The 21142-nt window shown below is 41.3% G+C and overlaps 2 protein-coding genes across 3 annotated transcripts in view; one reads left to right on the plus strand and one right to left on the minus strand.

Moving 5' to 3' along the window:
- ppfibp1a (PPFIA binding protein 1a) overlaps nt 1-10551 on the plus strand; it is a 33523-nt gene extending 22972 nt beyond the window's left edge. For both annotated transcript variants that reach the window (XM_072673076.1, XM_072673077.1), the window contains exons 11-25: nt 549-661; nt 1368-1468; nt 1597-1651; nt 2826-2994; nt 4237-4369; nt 4478-4609; nt 4697-4847; nt 4947-5058; nt 5144-5232; nt 5320-5442; nt 5526-5651; nt 6767-6955; nt 7916-8074; nt 9279-9344; nt 9897-10551. In XM_072673076.1, coding sequence (XP_072529177.1) covers nt 549-661; nt 1368-1468; nt 1597-1651; nt 2826-2994; nt 4237-4369; nt 4478-4609; nt 4697-4847; nt 4947-5058; nt 5144-5232; nt 5320-5442; nt 5526-5651; nt 6767-6955; nt 7916-8074; nt 9279-9344; nt 9897-9971 — 1793 coding nt within the window. In that variant the 3' untranslated portion in view covers nt 9972-10551. The remainder of the gene's footprint in view (nt 1-548; nt 662-1367; nt 1469-1596; nt 1652-2825; nt 2995-4236; nt 4370-4477; nt 4610-4696; nt 4848-4946; nt 5059-5143; nt 5233-5319; nt 5443-5525; nt 5652-6766; nt 6956-7915; nt 8075-9278; nt 9345-9896) is intronic.
- A 1513-nt stretch (nt 10552-12064) lies between these two features.
- Nucleotides 12065-17873, minus strand: cyb5r3 (cytochrome b5 reductase 3). The gene is made up of 9 exons (XM_072673078.1): nt 17625-17873; nt 15725-15850; nt 15527-15599; nt 15286-15392; nt 14699-14828; nt 14524-14607; nt 14288-14373; nt 14058-14157; nt 12065-12951 (listed from the first exon to the last, which is right to left on the minus strand). Exons 1-9 carry the CDS (start codon nt 17640-17642, stop codon nt 12779-12781), a joined length of 897 nt encoding a protein of 298 aa, XP_072529179.1. The 5' UTR covers nt 17643-17873; the 3' UTR covers nt 12065-12778.
- Nucleotides 17874-21142: the final 3269 nt, after the last annotated feature.

Consider the following 21142-nt stretch of genomic DNA (forward strand, 5'->3'; position numbering starts at 1 on the left):
GATCTCAACCCTGCTGAATACCTGTGGAATATTTACTCACTACCCCATCATCAAAGCAGCCATTAAGGAAGTATATTTTGGAAGGATGACATTGCCAAGCCACCAGTACAGTTCTGGAGACTTGTAGAATCTAGAGCTCGAGGTGTGTGTGTATGTGTGTATGTGTGTATGTGTGTATGTGTATGTGTGTGTGTGTGTGTGGTCCATCAAATCCTAGCACAGACAGGAGGACTGTATACTTGCATACAGATAAATGACAGGTCTTGTTGTTGATCTTCTTGATCACTGGGATGTACATGAGCCATTGTCACTTGAAAGAGTTCATCTCAGATCTTTCTAACTCAATTTTAAGGCAGAATTAAACACCGATCCTCATGTCTGACTCAAGCTGTTTTCATAAATTACCTGCACTGCTTCTCAGTGTCTGAACAGAGAGGAATTAAACTGAATTTAAGCAGAACGTGGTTTTAATCATGCCCAAGTTTGTTTTCCCATAACCACCAGCTGCTGGCCAGTCTCCCTAATGTGCCTCCGCTCTCCGCTCTCAGACAGGGCTAAGGAAGAGGACACTAGTCTGGGGGTGTGTGAAGGTTTTGCCATAGCCTCAGCAGCTGCAGTTACTGAAAGTGTTTCCCTGGGCGGCGGAGAGGAGACTGATGAGGTACAACCTCCACACGGTCTCAAACAACTACACATACGCACAGGCACACAAACCCCGCTGTATACACAGGATGTTCTTCAGACTTCCTTTAGGACATAAGGACGTCCAGCTCCTTTGTCTTCATTTCTTGGGAGTGTTTCTCATTGTTTTGTAAACTGGCATAGAAGTTAAACTGACTTTCTTTGAGTGACACTGTAGAAGAACGTTTTTTGGTTCCCTAAAGAACACGGTTTGAAAACGAGGTTTGAGAGTGTGAAGGATATTTTAAGGGTTTAGAGAAGATTCACACACTGGAGGTCATGTTCCATAAATTTTAAAAAGGTTCTTTGTGCTCACACACTACTCTCTGATGAACCATGCACTGAGAGGCTTTGTAAAGAACCAAACGTGTTCCTTCTGAGGTTCTCTTTTATTCTGGGGCTCTAAAAGACATGCCATGATATGTGAATATTAATGTACTGCTTGTTTGTTTTTATTGATCTTTCTTCTTTACTAATAGAAGAACCGTTGGTTCTCTAAAGAACATTTTTAAATAAATTGTTCCTAAACTTAATTCACTTGAACCACTTTTTTTTTCCTTGAACCAAGAACCATTTAGGAACCTCTTTTTAGAAAGACTGTTGGCCTTGCCTTGTTCTTCTGTGGTTCCTGTCCCTCTCTGTTCATCCTCTCTTTGTTCCTGTGTTGCTCTCTTGGCTCTTTACAGCCTCAGCTGATTCCGTGCACTGAGCTCCTCTCTGACTCTGAGCTTTCCATCATGTCCGACTTCAAACCAGCGGGTCAGGAAGAAGCAGGCCCTACGCACAGGTTTTGTTTTTACCCTCAGTACTGACACTCTGACCTGCTTCACAGATTCCATTAAGGATATTTTACCAAAATACATCCTGTTTTCTTTGCAGTGGAAAAGTTATTTTTGGTGTTTGTCCTGGTTGTAGGTCCACTGACGGACTTGGGTCAGAAAGCACATCTCCTGCTGCCGACAGAGAGGAGGTATTTATTCCAAATAGAGCTTTTCTTCATTCAGATAAGAAGTTCCTTGCATAAAACATATTGTGCGTCTTTGGCGCCCTCTGTTGTTTGTAATCACAACTACAATCAAAAACTGTTATCACTTCAGCTCAGGATCTTTCCATTAGCCACATGCCATAATAATAATATTTTTGAGTGTAGAGCACATATGAGTGATCGAGAGCTGGGTGAACTACCAGTGCGTATGACTACAATAGTCATGGCAACCATAATGGTAATATAGAAATAATTGAAGCAAAGTTAACTCAACTTTAAAAGCTAAAACAAATGCTTACATAATTTTACACAATGTTACTTAAACAGGCTTCAAGTGGAGCTAAAAGTGAAACTACTAATTTTATGACTTTTTAAGTGGTGGGTCAGCTACGATGTCCTTGGTGTCCAAATCTAGCTTAGCTTTGTGATGAAGCTATGATGCTAATGTAGGGAACATTTGATGAAAGAAAGGACACACAGGGCAATCCACATGCCAGAAAACACATGATCTGTGTCCCAAACTGTGCCCTACTCTCAATCCCCAACATGTAGAAATCCAGATCACTATATAGTTCTTCTTTACAGGGAACAGAATTCGACAAGCTAGTGAACTATTACGTGTCTTGGTGTGTGTGAGCTCTGTCGTGTGACAGCAAAGTGCTTCACATGAGCAATCTGATTTTCACGCGTTCTCAGAGAAGCTACATGTGAATCTTCGAGCCAAACAATACAATGTCCTGCTAGTGCACGTCGTTTGTACACTACATATTGTGTTGCATTTTGGGATTGTTGAAGAGCACTACATTTTGCACTGTTTTTGGATGCGACTACAAAATGGCAGAACTTTTAAAGTAGTGCCCCACATAGTGACTAGGGCCCAGTTTCAGACACAGCTCTAGAGCTCAGCAGGGTTGCTGCTGTTGTCTAACTACGCATCAGTAAGTTATACCATGTCAGATATCACATAAGCAAGACTACTTGGTGTGATCATTTGGGCATGAAGTCCGCATGAAAATTAAAGCAGCTAATTTCAGAGACTAATGTATGTTGACTGATTATGTACATCCTGATATTTGGCCTAACCATCACTTTAACCTGTGTGACTAGGCTATGGTTATATTTCCTGACCCTGGTCATTGACACTTTTGCTTTTTGCCAGGCTGAAGCTGAGGAGGGAGATAGTAAAAAGAACTCTCCATCAGCCTCCCTCTCTCACCCAAGCCCGGGGGAGAGTGATGGCTTTGGCACCAGAAAAAGTCGCTCCTCATTCGGAAGGGGCTTCTTCAAGATCCGAGGTGGAAAGAGGACAGCCAGCGCTCCAAACCTGGGTCAGCCATGAATCACATCTCAGTCAGAATTTACTGATGAATACGGTCATATGTTTACGTTTACAGCGTTTGGCAGATGCTCTAATCCACAGTGACTTAACTTAATTGAATCAGGTTATTGCTGGAGGGTTCCTTTTGGTATAGCCTGATGTTCTTGCCCAGAACACCAACCGCTCGTGAGCAGAAATATCACGCTTGAGGGTCTGCACTCAGGCTCTGTTTCTGTTCTCCTCAGGGTTTTGTATGTTTGTCCAGGACTGTGTATAATGTGTATGTGTGTGTGTCGTGTTTTGGGTCTTTGTGTCAAGAGTAAGCGTCTGTCTGTCTGTCTGTCTGTCTGTCTGTCTGTCTGGTTTTATTTATCCTGCCTCCTCTGTGTTCTGTGATGTGTTGAAGACCCAAGTTCACTCATGTTAGATACAGTACAGTGAATAGAAGGCCTGCTGACTGGTGGCTCAGATCAGATGGTCACGGAGTTCTGATTTGAGGTCTGGTTAGCTTTCATTGGAACGTTATTGAAGGAATACAGCAGTTTTTTTTTCAGTCTATTTTTTTATTTGTCGATTATTACCATCGACAATTTGATTGCATTTCCATATTAATCACCTTTCATCAGTATGACTTTAGGTTCCGCTTGTTGAAAAGACAGCAAAGCCTCCCTAGACCTTTAATCTTGACTTTACAGACCAAATTCAGCTTCTGGTTAAGGAGCTTGAGTCAATTTTCTTTCCCTTTTCTTTCTTATTCAAAACTGTGAAATATGTAGTAAGTAATAAAATGAATTATTATTTTAGCCATGACAACACATTAGAGGTGCTGAGACAATGCACATTTGTCTTGGTATTAGTCTTTAACAACCATTTTATCTTCTGAAACTAAGGTGAAAGAATAAAACCATATGTTCTGCATGTTCTTCAAGTTGCCGGTCATTCTACAACGGTACGAAAATCATGGGCATTGTGGGTCAAAACTTGGCCATGACGTTTGTTGTCTAGATGTACTGTGTTGCAGATGGAGATTAGGAGGAATAGCCCTGGAGAATTCCTTTAAGTTCATGGCTCAATGTTTTTGCTTCTAACACTCTTGGATAGGAGCAAACCAATTAGTTTTCTCCGAACCAAGAGGACAAAGGCCAAAAAAAGATTGACTTGACTGGTGTCCGTTATACCTGAACTAGAGCTGTATTCTCCTTTGTGCATTATGGATAGTGTGGTCCTCAGACTCATTTTGATACAATTTTAGCAGCTGAAGCTGAGCGGAAAAGGACTGAGCACTTGGATTTGGCTGGAGTTCCATCTCCCAAGCCAAAAGAGGGGGACAAATTCTCTCCAGAGAGCAAGAAGAAGATGAAGGGCATCCGCAAGTTTTTGGGAATGTAAGTGTTCTTTATTATCTCTGCTTATTGTTGTTCTTTGGCTACTTGAACCATTAATGGAACTCATAAGGACTTAATAAATTATAAAAGATCTATGCTCTCCCCTAGCATGAAGAGGAGTCAGTCTACTTCATTTAACCTGGATGACGCTCCTGAGTCAGAGTTCAAAAGGGGTGGAGTCAGAGCAACAGCTGGACCTAGACTGGGTTGGTCACATGATTTACAGCGTGGCAACAACAAGTAAGTGTGAACAAGATTGGTCACTTTGATCCTGTAATGTATAAGATTTTATTTATTTATTTATTTATTATTTCTCTCTTTGTGCAGTGAGTTGGACACCCCATTTGCTCGCTGGAGTAAAGAGCAGGTGTGTGTGTGGCTGCAGGAGCAGGGTTTGGGCCATTACCTCAGCCATGCCCAGCAGTGGATTCGCTCAGGGCAGACCCTGCTAAATGCCTCGCAGCATGATCTGGAAAAGGTTGGAGCTCAAATATTCCAGTTGTCCAGACATAGGCTTACCTCTTTTAGAGCAGCAGGGAAAAATGCATGGTCCTTTGCATTTGTTCATGTACTGTAGGAACTGGGCATCAGGCATCCTCTTCACAGAAAGAAACTGCAGCTGGCCATTCAGACTCTGGGGTCAAAGGAAGATGATGCCAAGAGCAAACTGGACTTCAACTGGGTTACTCGTGAGTGATTACTGAGCAAAGACTATCTCTCTTTACAGTGAAGCTTTCATAAAACTTTGGGCTAATTGTCCTTCTCTCACTCAAGGGTGGCTGGATGACATCGGGCTGCCTCAGTACAAATCTCAGTTTGATGAGGGTCGAGTGGATGGGCGTATGCTTCACTATATGACCGTAGTAAGTTAAAGGTTTCCTTACTCAAAATGTCTCACATGAATAAAGTGGTTTTGAGCAGTGCTTAACAGTGACTTTGACTCTTGGTAGGATGACTTGCTTAGTCTGAAGGTGGGCAGTGTGCTTCACCATCTGAGCATCAAGAGGGCCATCCAGGTGCTGCGGATCAACTGCTACGAGCCCAACTGCCTCCGCCGTAGACCCTCCAATGAGGTTCCAGTCCTTTTCACAAACCCAGTCTTTTGTTTTTCTGAATAGATGATGATGATGATGATGTGACCATCTTTTGTGTACAGAATAATATCACACCAGCAGAAGTGTGTGAGTGGACCAATCACAGAGTGATGGAGTGGCTGCGCTCAGTGGATCTGGCAGAGTATGCACCCAACCTGAGAGGAAGCGGAGTGCATGGCGGCCTGATGGTATGGAGAGGGTGGAAAAAGCACACAAGAAAGGGGAACAGGAGAGGGGGTTGTAGGAACTAAGCACTGGACAAGCAGAAAACTGCCCTTCTGGAAAGGGGGGCGGCGTTCACACTTGGACATCTTGTTTTATATATAAGTATTGGGACGTCTACACATACAGAAGTTTAAATGACCTCTCATTCTAAAACCATAGGCACTAATATGGAGCTGGTCTCCCCCATTTGCAGCTACAACAGTTGCCGCTGTTCTGGAAAGGCTTTTTACAAAAATTGAAGTGTGTGTCTGTGGGATGTTTAGCTCATTCATCTAGAAAAGCATTTTTGAGATCCGACACCGATGTTGAACAAGACGGCCTCACTTGCATTCTCTGTTCTAGTTCATCCCAAAGGTGTTCGATGGGGTTTAGGCCAGAGCTCTGTGCCGCTTTGTCTTCCAAGTTCTTCCAAACTCAACCAACCATGCCTTCATGTACCTTGTGTTGTGTGCATGAAGGCATGTGTTTCCACAAAGTTGGAAGCATGCAGTTGTCATAAATGTCTGGGTCTGCTGGATCATTAGGATTTCCCTTCACTGGACGCCTGAAAAACAACTTTTTTTTATATATATTTTTATATAAAAATATATATATATATATATATATATATGGGCTACAGGGGCATAAAGCCCCCTAGTATTGAGCTGTGTTCCCTGGAATGATGGTGCTCCATCCAGTTCTTGAGGTGAGGTGGTGATCATCCAACATCCTGACCTCAGTAAATCCTCACAGCATTTTTTAAATAAATAATGATTTTGGAAGAAACAATGAGCAGGTGTCCTAATACTTTTGTCCACATGTTGTGCATGCATACATATATGGAGCAGGATACGTAGAAAAGGAAGTATTTTATGATCTCGTTTGAAAGTTAAGACAATCCATGTCATTTATTTATTTTCTCCTTTTTTATTATTATTTATTTGACTGACAGTCGTAACGTCAATAAATTCAAAGCATAATGAAAGATTTCCTTTTCTGCTTAAACACATGGTATTGATTGAGTGTTCAGAGTTACTTCAGTGAGCCACAGGTAAAACATTTACTAAACAGTGTTATTATACCTATTTATTCTTCTCAGGTCTTGGAGCCTCGGTTCAATGTAGAGTCCATGGCCCTCCTCTTGAACATCCCACCCAGCAAAACTCTGTTGAGGCGTCACCTGGCAACCCACTTCCACCTCCTGATTGGTGCAGAGGCACAGAGACTCAAGCAGGAATGTTTGGAGAACCCTGATTACACTCTGCTCACGGCCACAGCCAAAGTGAAGGTACCAGCTGCTTTATACTCTACGTGGTTATAGACCATCACCTTGACCTACTGCAGAGAGACATGGCCAGATGTACCACATGAGTGTCCTTGATGGCTTCTCAAGGTTCACCCAAAGGCTGGGGGAACGTAAGGGTTGCTCCAGAAGAAGCGCTGTTTAAAATGATTTTAACATTTATCTGTTAATCTAAAAACTGAGAAGTTTAGGCTGATGTAAAACCATTCACAGAACAGAGTAGTCAGTCTCTGGCTGAATAATAATAATGTACCAGTTAGTGTTTACCCGTGGTGCAGTGGTGGTGGAAAGTGCCAATCAATGGCAGTGTCAGTCCATACCTGGGCATGTAGACATGCACTCGTTCTCACACACACACACACACACACACACACACACACACACACACACACACACACACACACACACCCACACACCACCATGTTTCTGGACTGTGGAAGGAAACCCATGCAGACACTGGGAGAACATGGAAACTCTACCCCGATTTGAATACATGCACTTTGGTGACTATTGACTTACATTCACTGTTATCAACATTAGCATTATTGACTGGACCAGTTTGTTCAGATCTTAATCTAGAAAGAAATGCAAATGGACACTCACTGATTTTATTAATGAAATTACAAAGTTCCTATGCAATATGACTAATAAAATTGAATGTGTCTCTTAAATCATGTAACATGCTCATGCTGAAGAGTGAAGCACTTGGCCCTCTGCGCTTTGAAGCAGTGAATGTGTGGATGTAATTGGGGAAGGGTAACGCAGGCTATAATCACAGAAAGAGGCTCTGTGGCACTTAAGAATGAACGTGTGGATGTAGTTAAAGACACACTGGGGAGAGACCTCCTCCTACAGCAGGAACCGGATCTGGAGGTGGTTTCTGTTTGGCTTAGGCTGCTTTCTGTTTTGTTCTCTCTGGTGATGACCGTAATCTTCCTCTCCCAGCCGAGGCGTCTGTCGTTTGGAGGGTTCGGGACGTTGCGGAGGAAACGCCAAGAGGACAGTGAGGAGTATGTGTGTCCCATGGACGTGCAGATGCCCCAGAGCAGCAGTTTCCACAGAGGCCTGCCCATGTACCAGGATGAGCTGGACCAGCTGGAGCAGGTGTTAACACTTCTCTGTCTGCTTATTACGGTCCCAGAGCCTGCTTTACATTAGTACCAGATGTGAATGGGTTTTATTTGCCCTGATCCTGATTTCCTACAAGTACGTTGTGTTTACATTTGAACCTAAGCTAAATGTGATGCAGCTACATTAATTGTATGGACTCAATCAAAGGAATCTGGAATCAAAGAAAAAAATACAACCAGACAACAGGAGCCCTTCTGAAAAATCCATCTCAACTGGTTTCAGGTGGTCTAAATTGGTCCTTAATGGTCTGAAAAAGCTGGTCATCCAGACGAGAACATACTTTATGTAAGCCAGTTGGTTAGACTGGATGACCATCTTAGCTTTTGACTTGCAAAGGTCAAACTGGTCTACCAGCACCACCAACTTGACTAAGCTTGGTCATACTAGTGGACTGTGCTGGTTGTGCTGGTGGACTTGATCATACTTTTTTAATGTTTTAGACTATTTTGGTCAGGTTGATCATGCTAGTAGACCAGCTAGCCAAATTGAACTTAAAAGAAAAAAGTTTTTTTCTCAGCATTTTAAAACTTAACATTTTAAGTGGCTGGTCATCACAACAGGAGACTAAAGCTACATAGAAGTACGGGATGTAATGGAATATAGGTATTAGAAATGCGTGCACAGAAATGTATTTTTGAATTCAGTCAGACTTGCATTTTGTAAATACAGTTACCTTTTACAATTTTGGGGAAATACTTTTAGAATATGTATTAGAAAATATTTTAAAAACATCAAAGGTTTGTTTATTAGCTATTGTAAAACAGCACACAAAAAAACTTAGCACACTGTAGTCTCTTCAGTAGTGGCCAAAGGAAAAAAAAACATTATTGCAGGGTTACTGATACTGATACTACACAAGATGAACAAACCAATAGAAATCCAAAATGACTTTGCATTCTTAATCCTCCTTAATCTCTCTGTGTTTCTTTGTATAATTTCTTTCTCTGTACCTTCAGATGCCTGGAATGCTCTGCCCTGCAATTCCCAAATGCTTTAACAAGCAAACGCAGCATAGCTTGTGTACACAGTCGAGGTCGATTAGATCTGATCCGTTTCTGGATGAAATGGCTATGTTGATCATTGATAGAAACTGGAATATTGATGCCAAGTGATGTTTGTTGGTTTGCTAAATATCAATGTAGAATTGTTTTAAAAATGCTGTTTTCTGTGCTTGTAGATGGAGGACTCTGAGGGCACTGTGAGGCAGATCGGAGCCTTCTCGGAGGGGATCAATAATCTGACTGTAAGATGCCAAGCTGGTCATGCACACACTTTAAAACTGACCATAACATTTAACCTTTGGTTCATTCAGATTACTGTAGCTTTTTTTTTTTTTTTGGTCAAGAAAAAAAAACTTGGCAGTTTTAAGGTAGGAGCATGGGTGGAAAATACCCAGCAATTTTGAATCTAATCTGATTTTGGAAATTAGATTTTCCGAACCTGTGAGTGAAAGATTTTGGAGTGTTTTTGGAGTCTTCAGTGAGATCCTTGTTTGTTGGCCAGTTTGCATGGGTCAGTGTTTCCACAGCACTGAACAAAGCTGCTATTTTAATGTTGTCATTGAAAGGCCTTGCACAAGCAGACCTTTTGTCTTTTGGGTTAGCTGCAGCTGTTAGACCAACTTAAAGTTCCTAAGCATGAAAAAAGAGGCAGATGTAGATAAAGTGTCCACGTGTTAAATATAACCACTTATCTATGCAAAAGGTAGAGCTTAGACCTGACGTTGCACACCCGATCAGTTACTGTCCGTTTTCACGACTCCCTGTTAGCTGCTGCTCTTTGTTCTGTTATCTAGAGCATGCTGAAAGAGGATGAACTTTTCAAGGAGATTTCTTCTTACCCTGCTGATGCCAATGAGTCCACCGCATGAGGAACTGGCCTGCCTTCAAACCGCTTGGTCCATCGCCCCGAAACCGGCTGACGCCAGACACTTTCAGATGTCCCGGTCTGCTCCACAGCCCAGTACTGTGACATTTTACCATAGAAGGTGTATACACAGCGCCACCTGGGGAGAGCTTTACTATTCTAAAAGCATACTGTGGTGCTATACCTTCATAATGACCAGCAAGTACGACCAAAAGTATTTTACAGGAACAGTGTTATTTATTTTCAGTGTTTCAGTATTTATGAGAAATGGTGCCAAATGAAAACCAAAGACAGCCAACGATAATGACCAGAATTCTTTCTTTTGACCACATGGTAGCCCTAGCGCTTCCCTTTTTTTATCTTCTATATATTAATGTACACACTTTTGCATGTGTTACCTTGTACTGAATGTGAACACTTGACACATGGCAAGTGCATTGGGAGGGGGAACAATATTCTCATATTCTCAATGGAAGCATTTAACCTGTGAAGCAGTGATGGTTATGCCTTAACATTTTCAGCAAATGCCTCTGTACTCACTGTTATATGGGTTTATAAAGTCAATAAAATTGTGTGAATGTCTAGTCTGTCGTTTGCTTTGTCTTTTTGCTCCTTCAGTTCATCAAGACCCTTAAAAGACTAAAAATTATGTATATTCAGGTACAGTATAGCTGTGAAGTCAGTGGTAAAGAAATGCCAACACATTCCATTTAGCCTCAATGTTTAGATCAGTCCATCTTCCAAAACTGGAGTGCAGTGTGGTGCAAAAATGATCAACACAGGTCATGTGGTAAAAATGCTAACACCTAGGGTTGATATCCTTCACTACAAGGCTTAAAGCAGCATGATGTGAGAATGGGAATTTCTTGCTCCTGGAAGTGGACTTCTCGTTTTGAGCCACCACTAAAGGACCTATTTTTCACATGCATTTTACAAGCTGAGAGATGCAGAGCCAGTGGCTGAAGTGGAACAAGCATGTGGACTTAGGCAGTATTACAAGATTTTATAAAAATATGATGCCATATCGATCAGTTCTCGCAAGCATTATACTGCCTGCTTCACTAGCATAGTGCAGTTTAAATAAAGCTCTATTTTCAGGTAATAATGCTACGTAATGCTGCTTTAATGCCTGGCTGGGAAATATACAATTATAAAAATGCATTTGATCAAGTGAAGTCTCATTTTACTGGCAAATAATGGTGCTTGTTAATCACCAAGCACTCTATTTAGGATAATTTAGAATACTATTCTAAGTCTGATGTACCCCTTGTACAGCCTCATGAGCGACTTTTCTTCTCACCACAATCTAACAGAGTGGTGATCTGAGTTACTGTAACCTTTGTCAGCTTGACCAGTCTGCTCATTCTCCATTCACCTCTCTCATCAGCAAGGTTTTTCCCTCTGCAACTGGTGCTCAGTGGATGTCTAACTCTGAGTTACTTTTTTTTATTAGTATAGAAATAATTTAACTAGCCCTCATGGCACAACCAATCATAACACTGAGATTAGATTTTTTTTTTTTTTTTTTCTTGTCATTCTGATGGTTGATGTGACCCTTACCTAAAGCTGCTGGACTGTATCTTCTTGATATTATGCACTGCACTACAGCCACACCATTGGCTGATTATGGCAATTTATCTTCAATGTTTTTGTGCCACTTGTCCCCACTTACACTTTTAAGGAAGTAAGTTAAGTCTTCATACGTTCTCTTAATTATTATATTTACTCACATGACCTCACTCAAAGCAAATTCAATAAACCTGTTACGACACAAATGCAAAGTCAGAAAATACCTGCACACAATTCTCTTATGCATTCTTGTCATTACCAGTAGGTGCCAGATAGCACCTACCCTTTCTAGTCTCATATTCCAAAGTTGTGTCTCTGGATCAAGTTCCAGATCTATTCTGTTTGGACTTGGATTTGATTAAATGCCATAGATTCAGCACAGCATATAGAGCTACTCTTTGCAGGTTCATTTAAATGTGTTGCCCAGTGCACAAATTAGATCCTTAATATTCAATGACCGTTCACTGTCCTTTTTCAGTGGGCTTCAAAATGTGCCATAAATATAAAAAATAACTTGATTATACAGAATGAAGCATATAAATTTTATTTGTGAAACTCAAAACAGTGCAATGCAAAACAGTAATACAGACTGTCAAATCATGCTTATGTCAAGCAAAGCGTACTGTATTTTTACAGTTTAAAACAGCGAGTGACCTTAACATAAGAACATTTTGTGTTACAAAAAAAAAAAAGAAAGAAAACCGCAGCTGTGGAATGGATGGACCTTCACTGTGATGTTCCATGTGTGCTGCTTAGGTATTTGCTTTAATGATCATAGGTTCTTTAGAGTGTCACTTGTGGAACATTATCATGTTGTGAGGTAAGGCGTTAAGGCACATAAAAAATATAGAGAAATTAATTCCTTCTGTATCAGATTTAAATGATAAGACGAATAAAAACACATCAACTCTTGAAATAATCAACAAATGCTTAGAAACAAAGGGCAGAACATTGTGCATACAGTATGACACCGTTCTTCAATTTCACCAAAAAAAAAAAAAAAGCATTACATGCTTTACAAAATAACTGTTTTCGCATATGCAAAAATTCTACTGAAGTGCTTTTTTTTGTTTTTCTCCAAGTCAGCTACCCTCTTCTTTGCACTTGATCTGGAGATTCTTTGATTGTAAATTCAAAACCACACAGTTAGATGACAACACTGACGTGACACTGGGCAAAGCCGTACCTTTTCAGCACCACAGCCTCATTATTGGGTCCCAGCATTTGCTACTGATGCGCTGTCTAGAAGGCGAAGCGCCTGCTGGGAGAATGGCCCACTTTGTCCAGGTTCGGGTTGCAAGCAAACTGGATCATCGGAGGAGGGCCGCACATGAGGATAAGCGTGTCATCGCCAGGGGCAGGGAGATGGTCCCGCACCATCTGCTCACTGATAAAACCTTGGCTGTACTCCCACTCTGTCATGTGAAGATGAATGACAAGATCAGTGATTAGAAATTCACCAAGACAGATAATTATTTAAACTTCAACTACAAAAACTGATGGTGTTGGTGTGGCGCAACAGATAACACCACTACCTGCCACTGACCTACCACACCATGTGGGCGACTGGGGTTTGATTCCCTGTCTGTGTGACTATGCTGTGCTATACCGATAAGAGTCCTTGGGCAAGACTCCTAACACTACACTGACCCACCTCTGTAATATGGGTAACCTTGTAAGTCGCTCTGGATAAGAGCGTCTGCTAAATGCCATAAATGTAAATGTAAATGAAACAAGGGGAACTCTAAGGGTGTCAAGATGTGTCCATCCATTGTGAAGCATGGGTGTGAAAATGGCAATTCATCTGCTTCTATTTTGAACTGTTATAATGGAGTTGTTAATTCCTCAACAGTACACAAGAAGTTGGGGTATGGTGAGATAGTTTGGCATGGGTGTGATGTGGATGCAGAGTAGATCAGAATAGAACTCTCTGGAGCAGACAAACATAACCCTACTGGCACCATGCCTAACACCAAGTGTAGGCTAGAAGTGTATAAAGCCCCCAGCATTAAGCTGTGGAGAAGTGAAACAATGTTCTCTGGAATGATAGTTGGTGCTACATCCAATACTTTAAGGATGAGCTGGGGTGACGTAGGGTGGTGATCCTCCAACATCCTGACCTCACTAACTATGCTCTTGTTGCTGAACACAATGAAATTCTCACAACAATGCTCCAAAATCTAGTCACAGTAGAGACAATTACTCCAACAAAGGCAACCCTTTTAATAACACAGATTTTATATACAATTCTGCACTCACAGAATGTCTTTCATGCAATCACACAGTGAAGTTGGATCTAACTCTTGCTATCCCTTTCTGCTGTGACACTGAGAATTTCCCCACTGTGGGACTAATAAAGGATTATCTTATCTTATCTTATCTTATAATATACAATGAAGACCTGTACTTTCATATATCTCACATCCAACGGTTCTTTAAGTTAATTTTGAAAACTATTAACACTTAACATTTTCTAATACATCTGAAATGTTAAAAATACTAAACTGAAGGCTCTATTTACCATCAGGAACTTTGTCAAGTGTGTACCAGAGGTGGAATCGGGCAGGGTAATTGGCCTGAATTTCCTCCAGCTCCGGGCGCAGAAGGATGTCTTTTTCTGTCTGTTAGAGTAAGGAACATTATATATTTAATTATAGGATCAATATTTTATTGGCAGGCTAAATCCATCAAGTAGTCATCTGAGGGCCTATAATACATGAAATACAACCACAGAAAAAATAAGCAGTTTACCTGGTTAGCAAACAGCAAGTAGCAAACTGTCTGGTCTTTTGGATCCTTCATTATTGCTCGAATGATCTGCAGCATGGGAGTAATACCTGGAAAGTGAACAGATGAAACCATCAGATAATGTTTTGCTTGAGAAAGTCTCTAGATACATGGGGTGCCCAGGACTGACCTAGGGAGCCACTGGCATACTGTCTACCAAAAGCAAAAAAGGATTACAAACAAACATGGTGAATACATACCTGTCCCTCCTGCAATCATACCAAGCTGTTTTGCTTTCTTAATCACTGGGGGTGACTTCTTGTCAGGTCTGATGGCAAAATCCCCTGAGAAGTAAAGTCATATTAAACTTAAATCAAATTATATATTTATATATTTATTTTCACCCCTCCCCCCTCATTTTGAGTAAGTATTCACCTTTGCCTTTGTAAACCAGCAGGCCACTTGGCCCTCTGAAGTCAATTGTGTCACCAATCCGAAGGCTGTCCAAGTATTGAGACATCTTGCCGCCTTCAGGGAACTTTGGATGAGTATTTTTGTAGTATATCTAAAACAAGAAAAGAAAGAACTGTCGCTGTAGTCATTTTCATATTCAAGATGTTTATACACTATATGGACAAAAGTATTGGGACACTTGCTCAGCTAGAGTGCTTTTTGAATTTAGTGGTATTACTAAAGAGTAACTGTCCCTTCTGTCCAGGGAAGGCTTTCTACTAGATTCTAAAACATTGCTATGAGGATCTGCATACATTCAGTGACAAAAGCTTTAATAAAGTCAGAATGTTGGATGATAACCACTCCACTTCATCCCAAACACTCAACCCTATATATACCCTAGTATTGAATGGAACTCAATCATTCCAGAGAACACAGTTCCCCTTATACCCCTCTAGCCCATACCTGACATTAGGCAAGGTGCCAATAAGTTCATGTTTATCTGCTACAGAGAGGGACATATAGTGCATATATCATGTCCATATATCAGGTAGTTCCTGAATGCCTACCTTAACCACCAGATCAACAAAGCCCTTGTCATCATCACTGGACACTGGAGTATAGGGCCTCACCACAAGGTTGCCATCAATTCTTTCAGACAGATAAATGTGTTGACCTGCAGATAAATGTGTTGATTTGCATACATAAATAGAAGACATGACACAACATGAAAATGCAAGGTTATTATAACCAACAGGTGCATAATATTATGGCTACAGCCATTTGTAGTCAAGTACATAATGACCTTACCAACTGGGAGCCCCAAAACATGGTCTGGACATCTCAGAGCAAAGCGAAACTTCCTAGTGTCATGACTAATAATCTAAAAATAGAGCAAGTGAACTTTAGAAAGTGTTGGTCATCACCAAAACTTTCATGCAAAGGACACATGTAGAGATTTGTGAACCCTGTTAAGCAATTCTGCTCCAAACAAATCATAACACTCACCTCTTTATCTACTAAGCGCAAAGCATACTTGATATTGGGGTCCTCAAGGGTTATGGCAGGTCTCCTCCCAAAGCCCAAAAGCCTCATGATGAAGCTGATGATTCCATCAAAGGTGTCGTGAATGAACTGCAGACAGAAAACAATGTTTGTCATGAGGTCTAAGTCTAAACATACACAAAGGGCTGGTTTTCCAGGCAGGGATTAAAAATAGATTTTTAGTCTTAGATTAAAATTAGCTCCCAATAGACAAAACTTTATTCAAAATGTAGTCTGTAGTTTAGTACTAGACTTAAATGGTCATTTCTTCAGACATAAAAGGTAGCATTTTCTCAATTTTGCTGCAGTAACAACCTTTGCTCTTCTGGGACAGCTTTACACAAAACCCTAGATCATTGCAATGAGTTTTTTGCATTTCACCACAAGAGTATTAGAGAGGTCAGGCACTGATTTTGGATAATCCAACCAATCATATAATCAAATACTACTTCGAAATATCAGAATCATCATCAGTTTTATCCGTGGACTATCCACAGATGTCTGCCAATACCAACATGCTCGGACTTGTCTACCATCTACCCCTTTAGCCCATGACTGGCACTGGCTATGGTGACCTTAGACCAGGCATGAGGGAACTTCAGTCCTGCACAACTCACTGGTTACTTTCCAAGTTTAGTTGGTGGATTGGAGCAGGGAAATCTGTGAGCAAACTGTGCTGGACTCTGGCCCTTGGTTCCCTACCCCTGCCTTACACTCATGTGTGGCTTCTCCAGAGTGCCCTATTCTACTGGCAAAGCTTTTCTATGAAGACTGCACAAGTTGTGTGTGAGCAACCGGATCTTGTCAGGTGTGTCAGCAGTGGGCATTTGCTTAATTAGCCCAATTCTGCACACATTCTAGTATTGTACTTGTGAGCCTCCAGAATAAGGGGCTGCAAGAACTAACATTTCTGTCATCACAAAGGCTACTACTGGTGGTGCAAGGTCAGTGGATAAGCCTTTTTTATTTTTTTATTAATAATGAATTACATGAAATGTGCATCATTGTTCAGGACTCCTGAGCACATAGTCTGCAGGAGAAAGTAACTTGCAGGAGTAAGTGAGCTGCCTGGCTGCCTGAGTGTCTGTCTGTCTGCCTGGCTGCCTGAGTGTCTGTCTGTCTGCCTGGCTGCCTGGCTGCCTGAGTGTCTGTCTGTCTGCCTGCCTGCCTGGCTGCCTGAGTGTCTGTCTGTCTGCCTGCCTGCCTGGCTGCCTGAGTGTCTGTCTGTCTGTCTGCCTGGCTGCCTGAGTGTCTGTCTGTCTGTCTGCCTGGCTGCCTGAGTGTCTGTCTGTCTGCCTGAGTGTCTGTCTGTCTGCCTGAGTGTCTGTCTGTCTGTCTGCCTGGCTGCCTGAGTGTCTGTCTGTCTGTCTGCCTGGCTGCCTGAGTGTCTGTCTGTCTGTCTGCCTGGCTGCCTGAGTGTCTGTCTGCCTGAGTGTCTGTCTGTCTGCCTGAGTGTCTGTCTGTCTGTCTGCCTGGCTGCCTGAGTGTCTGTCTGTCTGTCTGCCTGGCTGCCTGAGTGTCTGTCTGGCTGCCTGAGTGTCTGTCTGGCTGCCTGGCTGCCTGAGTGTCTGTCTGTCTGCCTGGCTGCCTGTGTGTCTGAGAACTGCATAGCTACCATTCCTGTTCAGCTTCTCTGCTCAAATATTTACGTCAATAAGTAACGTTAAGTTTAACAATTACACAGTAAACTTTAAACGAGCCTTTAAGCTCATAAGATACGCTGCCTGGTTAATGATAGCTAATTAGTTTAAGCTTTTAAAATATATTAGCTAGCTAGCTAACTCCAATGTAAACAAGCACCCTGAAACAGGGCTAACGAGAAAGCACAGCTAACGTTACACCCACATGCTAAAATAATACATACCCTTAAAATGAACGACATTCTCCTGCTGTATCAGCTCGCTGCAACCGAAGACCTACAGATGCACTTATCTGATGACTAAGGCTCTCTTCTCCTGGCCTTCTGTACTGCTCAGTAAAAACTTTGCAGGCGGACTGGCGAACTGTCAACCCCTGAAACCTGTAGCACTGGCTAGCTTAGCGCGCTAACAGCTTCTGCGCGTAGACTCTTCCTGGTTCGTTTGAAGCCGCCCCAAAACGACACGCCCAATGGAGAGAGACTTTGCCTTAAAACCTTGCCCAAAGCTTATTTAACTTGCTTTTATAACTCGTTAAAAGTTCAGTTCAACATAATGTGCCGTTAATGTAACGCGAGGAACTCGTAAGTCGACCGGCTGAGTGGAAAAAGTAGCTAAAAATGCTAGCTAGCTACCGTTCGCTGGTTCAAGTTAATAAATGATTGACAAGTCCTTCCTCCAATGAGAAGAGAGATCGCCAGCAATTCCTGCTTCGTGATTGGATGAGTGTGACAGTGAGGACGGCCTGTAGATGTACTGTAGCTACATGCTCGTCTGCGTTTATTTAAAATCTAATCTGTCTTTATTTTTATAATATTTATCAAGATATGATTAAAAAACGCGACATCTTGGGTTGCAGACAACTCAATTTTTAGGTAAGCAAAAATACCTAATAGGAACAAATAGGAAACTGTTTGTATTTTTATTAGTAGTAATTAAATTCACGAACATATAATATTTTTTTTATTATTTTATTTTTACCTTGGCTTATTTCAGTTGTTTGTTTTGGCCAGGTTATGTGGGTTTCAGCCTTCAGTCTCCTCTTCAGAGCATTCATCTCCACAGATGGCGAGAGATCTTAATACTGGAACTGAAAGCCAAAGAGGGGAAACAGATTTTAAATCCCTGATCAAATCTGACAAAAAATAAATAAAAAATCATATTTTGTAGCGTTTGGCTGAAAAATGCACAAAAACGTGACTTTCGGCTGGTCCTGGCTACTGCGCTTGCGCACACCTCCACATAGAGGGGGGTTCCTCGGCTTGCGAAGTAACCAGCAAGCTGATTGGCTCATTTTGTTGAAACGTCAGACTACATCCGTAAACAGACCCCATGTTAAGCGTTACGAGAGCTCCCCTTAATATTTCAACCAGTGGCCAGGCCTCATTTATAAGGCCTCTGATAGTAGCGTTAGTAAGTGAGGGACGAGCCCGTCCTCCAATGAGAAACTAGATCGCCTACTTTCCTATCTTGTGATTGGCTGAAGGACAGGGGTGCCGCCCACATACCACTTGCAGGCTTGGGCCTGCTAGCATGCGTACTTCTCTGCAGTTGTTTAATATCCAGTCTTATTATATGGATTAAGGTTTAGTGATTGACTTGGCCAGTCTAAAGGTTTCCCCTCTTCCCCCTGATGCAGTCTTTAGTTGTGTTGGAGGGTGTTCTGGCCTTTGACTTGTACCATGATTCAATTCTTCCCCTTTATATTAAATGCATTTCTCTGTAAACTGGCTTCTGTATACCTCTGAAATTATTCTGCTGCTACCCTCAGTTTTATCATCAAGAAAGATTGCCCAGACTGTTGCAGAGGCGCAATGCGAGTTCTAGCCATGGGACTATATCTCCATGATAAGCTTATATGGTTTTTTAATCACAAGATCTAGATTTTGCTTTATACTTTGGCTTTTCCACCTCTTTGGTAGAGGTTAAGGTTAGTATTGGTCGCACTAGTCTAAAACAGTTGTGGCTCGTTTCTGTATTTTTTGGTTAATTGCAGTCTGGCCTTCCAATTCCTACTGCTGCTGCCGAGTGGTCTTATACCTACACCCTTGCTCTGATGTCTCTGTCTGTTATGTGGGAGTTTTCTTCACAACTCTCACAGTTTCTCTACAGTCTTCTGCTGTTTAAAGTCTGGTTGTTAGCACATCAGTTGTTTCTGTCTTTCTAAATTGATATATTGGTGTATTATGTCTGATGCTTGTGCAATGGCTCTGCACAGGATTCACTCACTAGAGCTGCCAAGCTTGCCATTTTCTTACCAGATTGGGCCAGTTTCAGATGACCGCGTGGGTAATAATTGTTAGGTTTTGGGGTGACAGTTTTTGGACTAGTTTGAAAAGAACCACGATCGCCAAAATATTAGGCCATAGACAGACAAAAATGGAAAGTAGTTACACTGTGAGTGTATACTGATCCTGATTTAAGTAGCTGGGAGTGAGAGATGTGAACTCAAGGCGAAGTAAGCAGCAGACAGTGTGCAGATTTGAATTTCTGCAGTAAAACTAGGTAGAAGTTTCATTCAAATCTAGCAGTTCATTCATCATTATTGCTGGAGTGTAGTCTCGACACACAGCTACCATCTACTCCTGGAAAGTGACCTGCAAGCACAAAACAAAACACATGAACAGGCGAAACTTCCAAAAGAAAGACAGAAGACTGTATCACTGAACTGTAGGCAAAGCCAGATTTCCTGTCCCGGAACCTTATTTAAAGCCTTGCTAGGCTATTTACAAATTCACGTGTTTTCCCCAAAACCCAATCCCAGCAGCACAGTTTCCATTTCTGTTTACCCCATCTCCAGAAGGACAACAGCAGGATGAGGGCAGCAAGATTTGGTTTGACCAATTTTACCTATTTATCTGTAGATAAAGTTAGAGATTAAACTAAAGATGATAGTTAGTATGTATACAGTTAAAGTACAGTGTTACTGAGACACGTCAGCTAACCTTAGATCACAATAATGCTAAGTCATGTGTTAGAACAGGGAAACCCAAACTGAGCAGGGCATGAGCTCCCCAGGACTTTGGAAACCACCTGCTTTTTGACTGAGTACATTTATAGCTGATGTTCGTCCTTTTGTCCACCAGGTGACGCTAATGTGCCACTGTTTTTTTTTTGTTTTTTTTTTCAAGTGATGAATCATCAATCAGTTAATATTAATATTCGGTCCTGGTTCTCAATAAATGTGTCTATATATTCCTTAATGTATTTATTATTAAGCAATATATGTATCTGAAGGTCGTTCATGTTTTGTAACTACTATTTGCCAGAATGTACATTTAGTAAGCGTAATAATTAAAAGGTTGGGGAAAAAAACACCTGTAGAAAATTCAACAACAATAATAAAACTTTTTCATCTTTACATTAAAATCAGGCATTTTTTATAAACAATATTTGTGCTTGCAAAAGACCTTGTAGCAAACAGCTTCAGAGCAGATTATTCACTGAACACCCCAATATAAGGGGCTCAGAGTGAAATATAGAGACTTTATTATTTTTTTTAGAATACATTTCCCCATGTAAATATCGATAACCTAAGGTAAACCTACAAATGAAAGAGAAAAAAGGCCCAGTAAATGTTCTGCACATTATTATAGTAAACATATTAGTCAGTGTATTTAACACTGATGCAGCTCTTTTTAATGTCATTTTTTAATCTCCATATTATTCTGCACTGTAAAAACTGAACAGAATTCCCTGTATGTTGGAGTTAATGTTGGGATACTCTGGCACAGGATCAGAAAGA

This window comes from Salminus brasiliensis, chromosome 2 (genome assembly GCF_030463535.1).
Source record: "Salminus brasiliensis chromosome 2, fSalBra1.hap2, whole genome shotgun sequence".
Classification (NCBI taxonomy): Eukaryota; Metazoa; Chordata; class Actinopteri; order Characiformes; family Bryconidae; genus Salminus; species Salminus brasiliensis.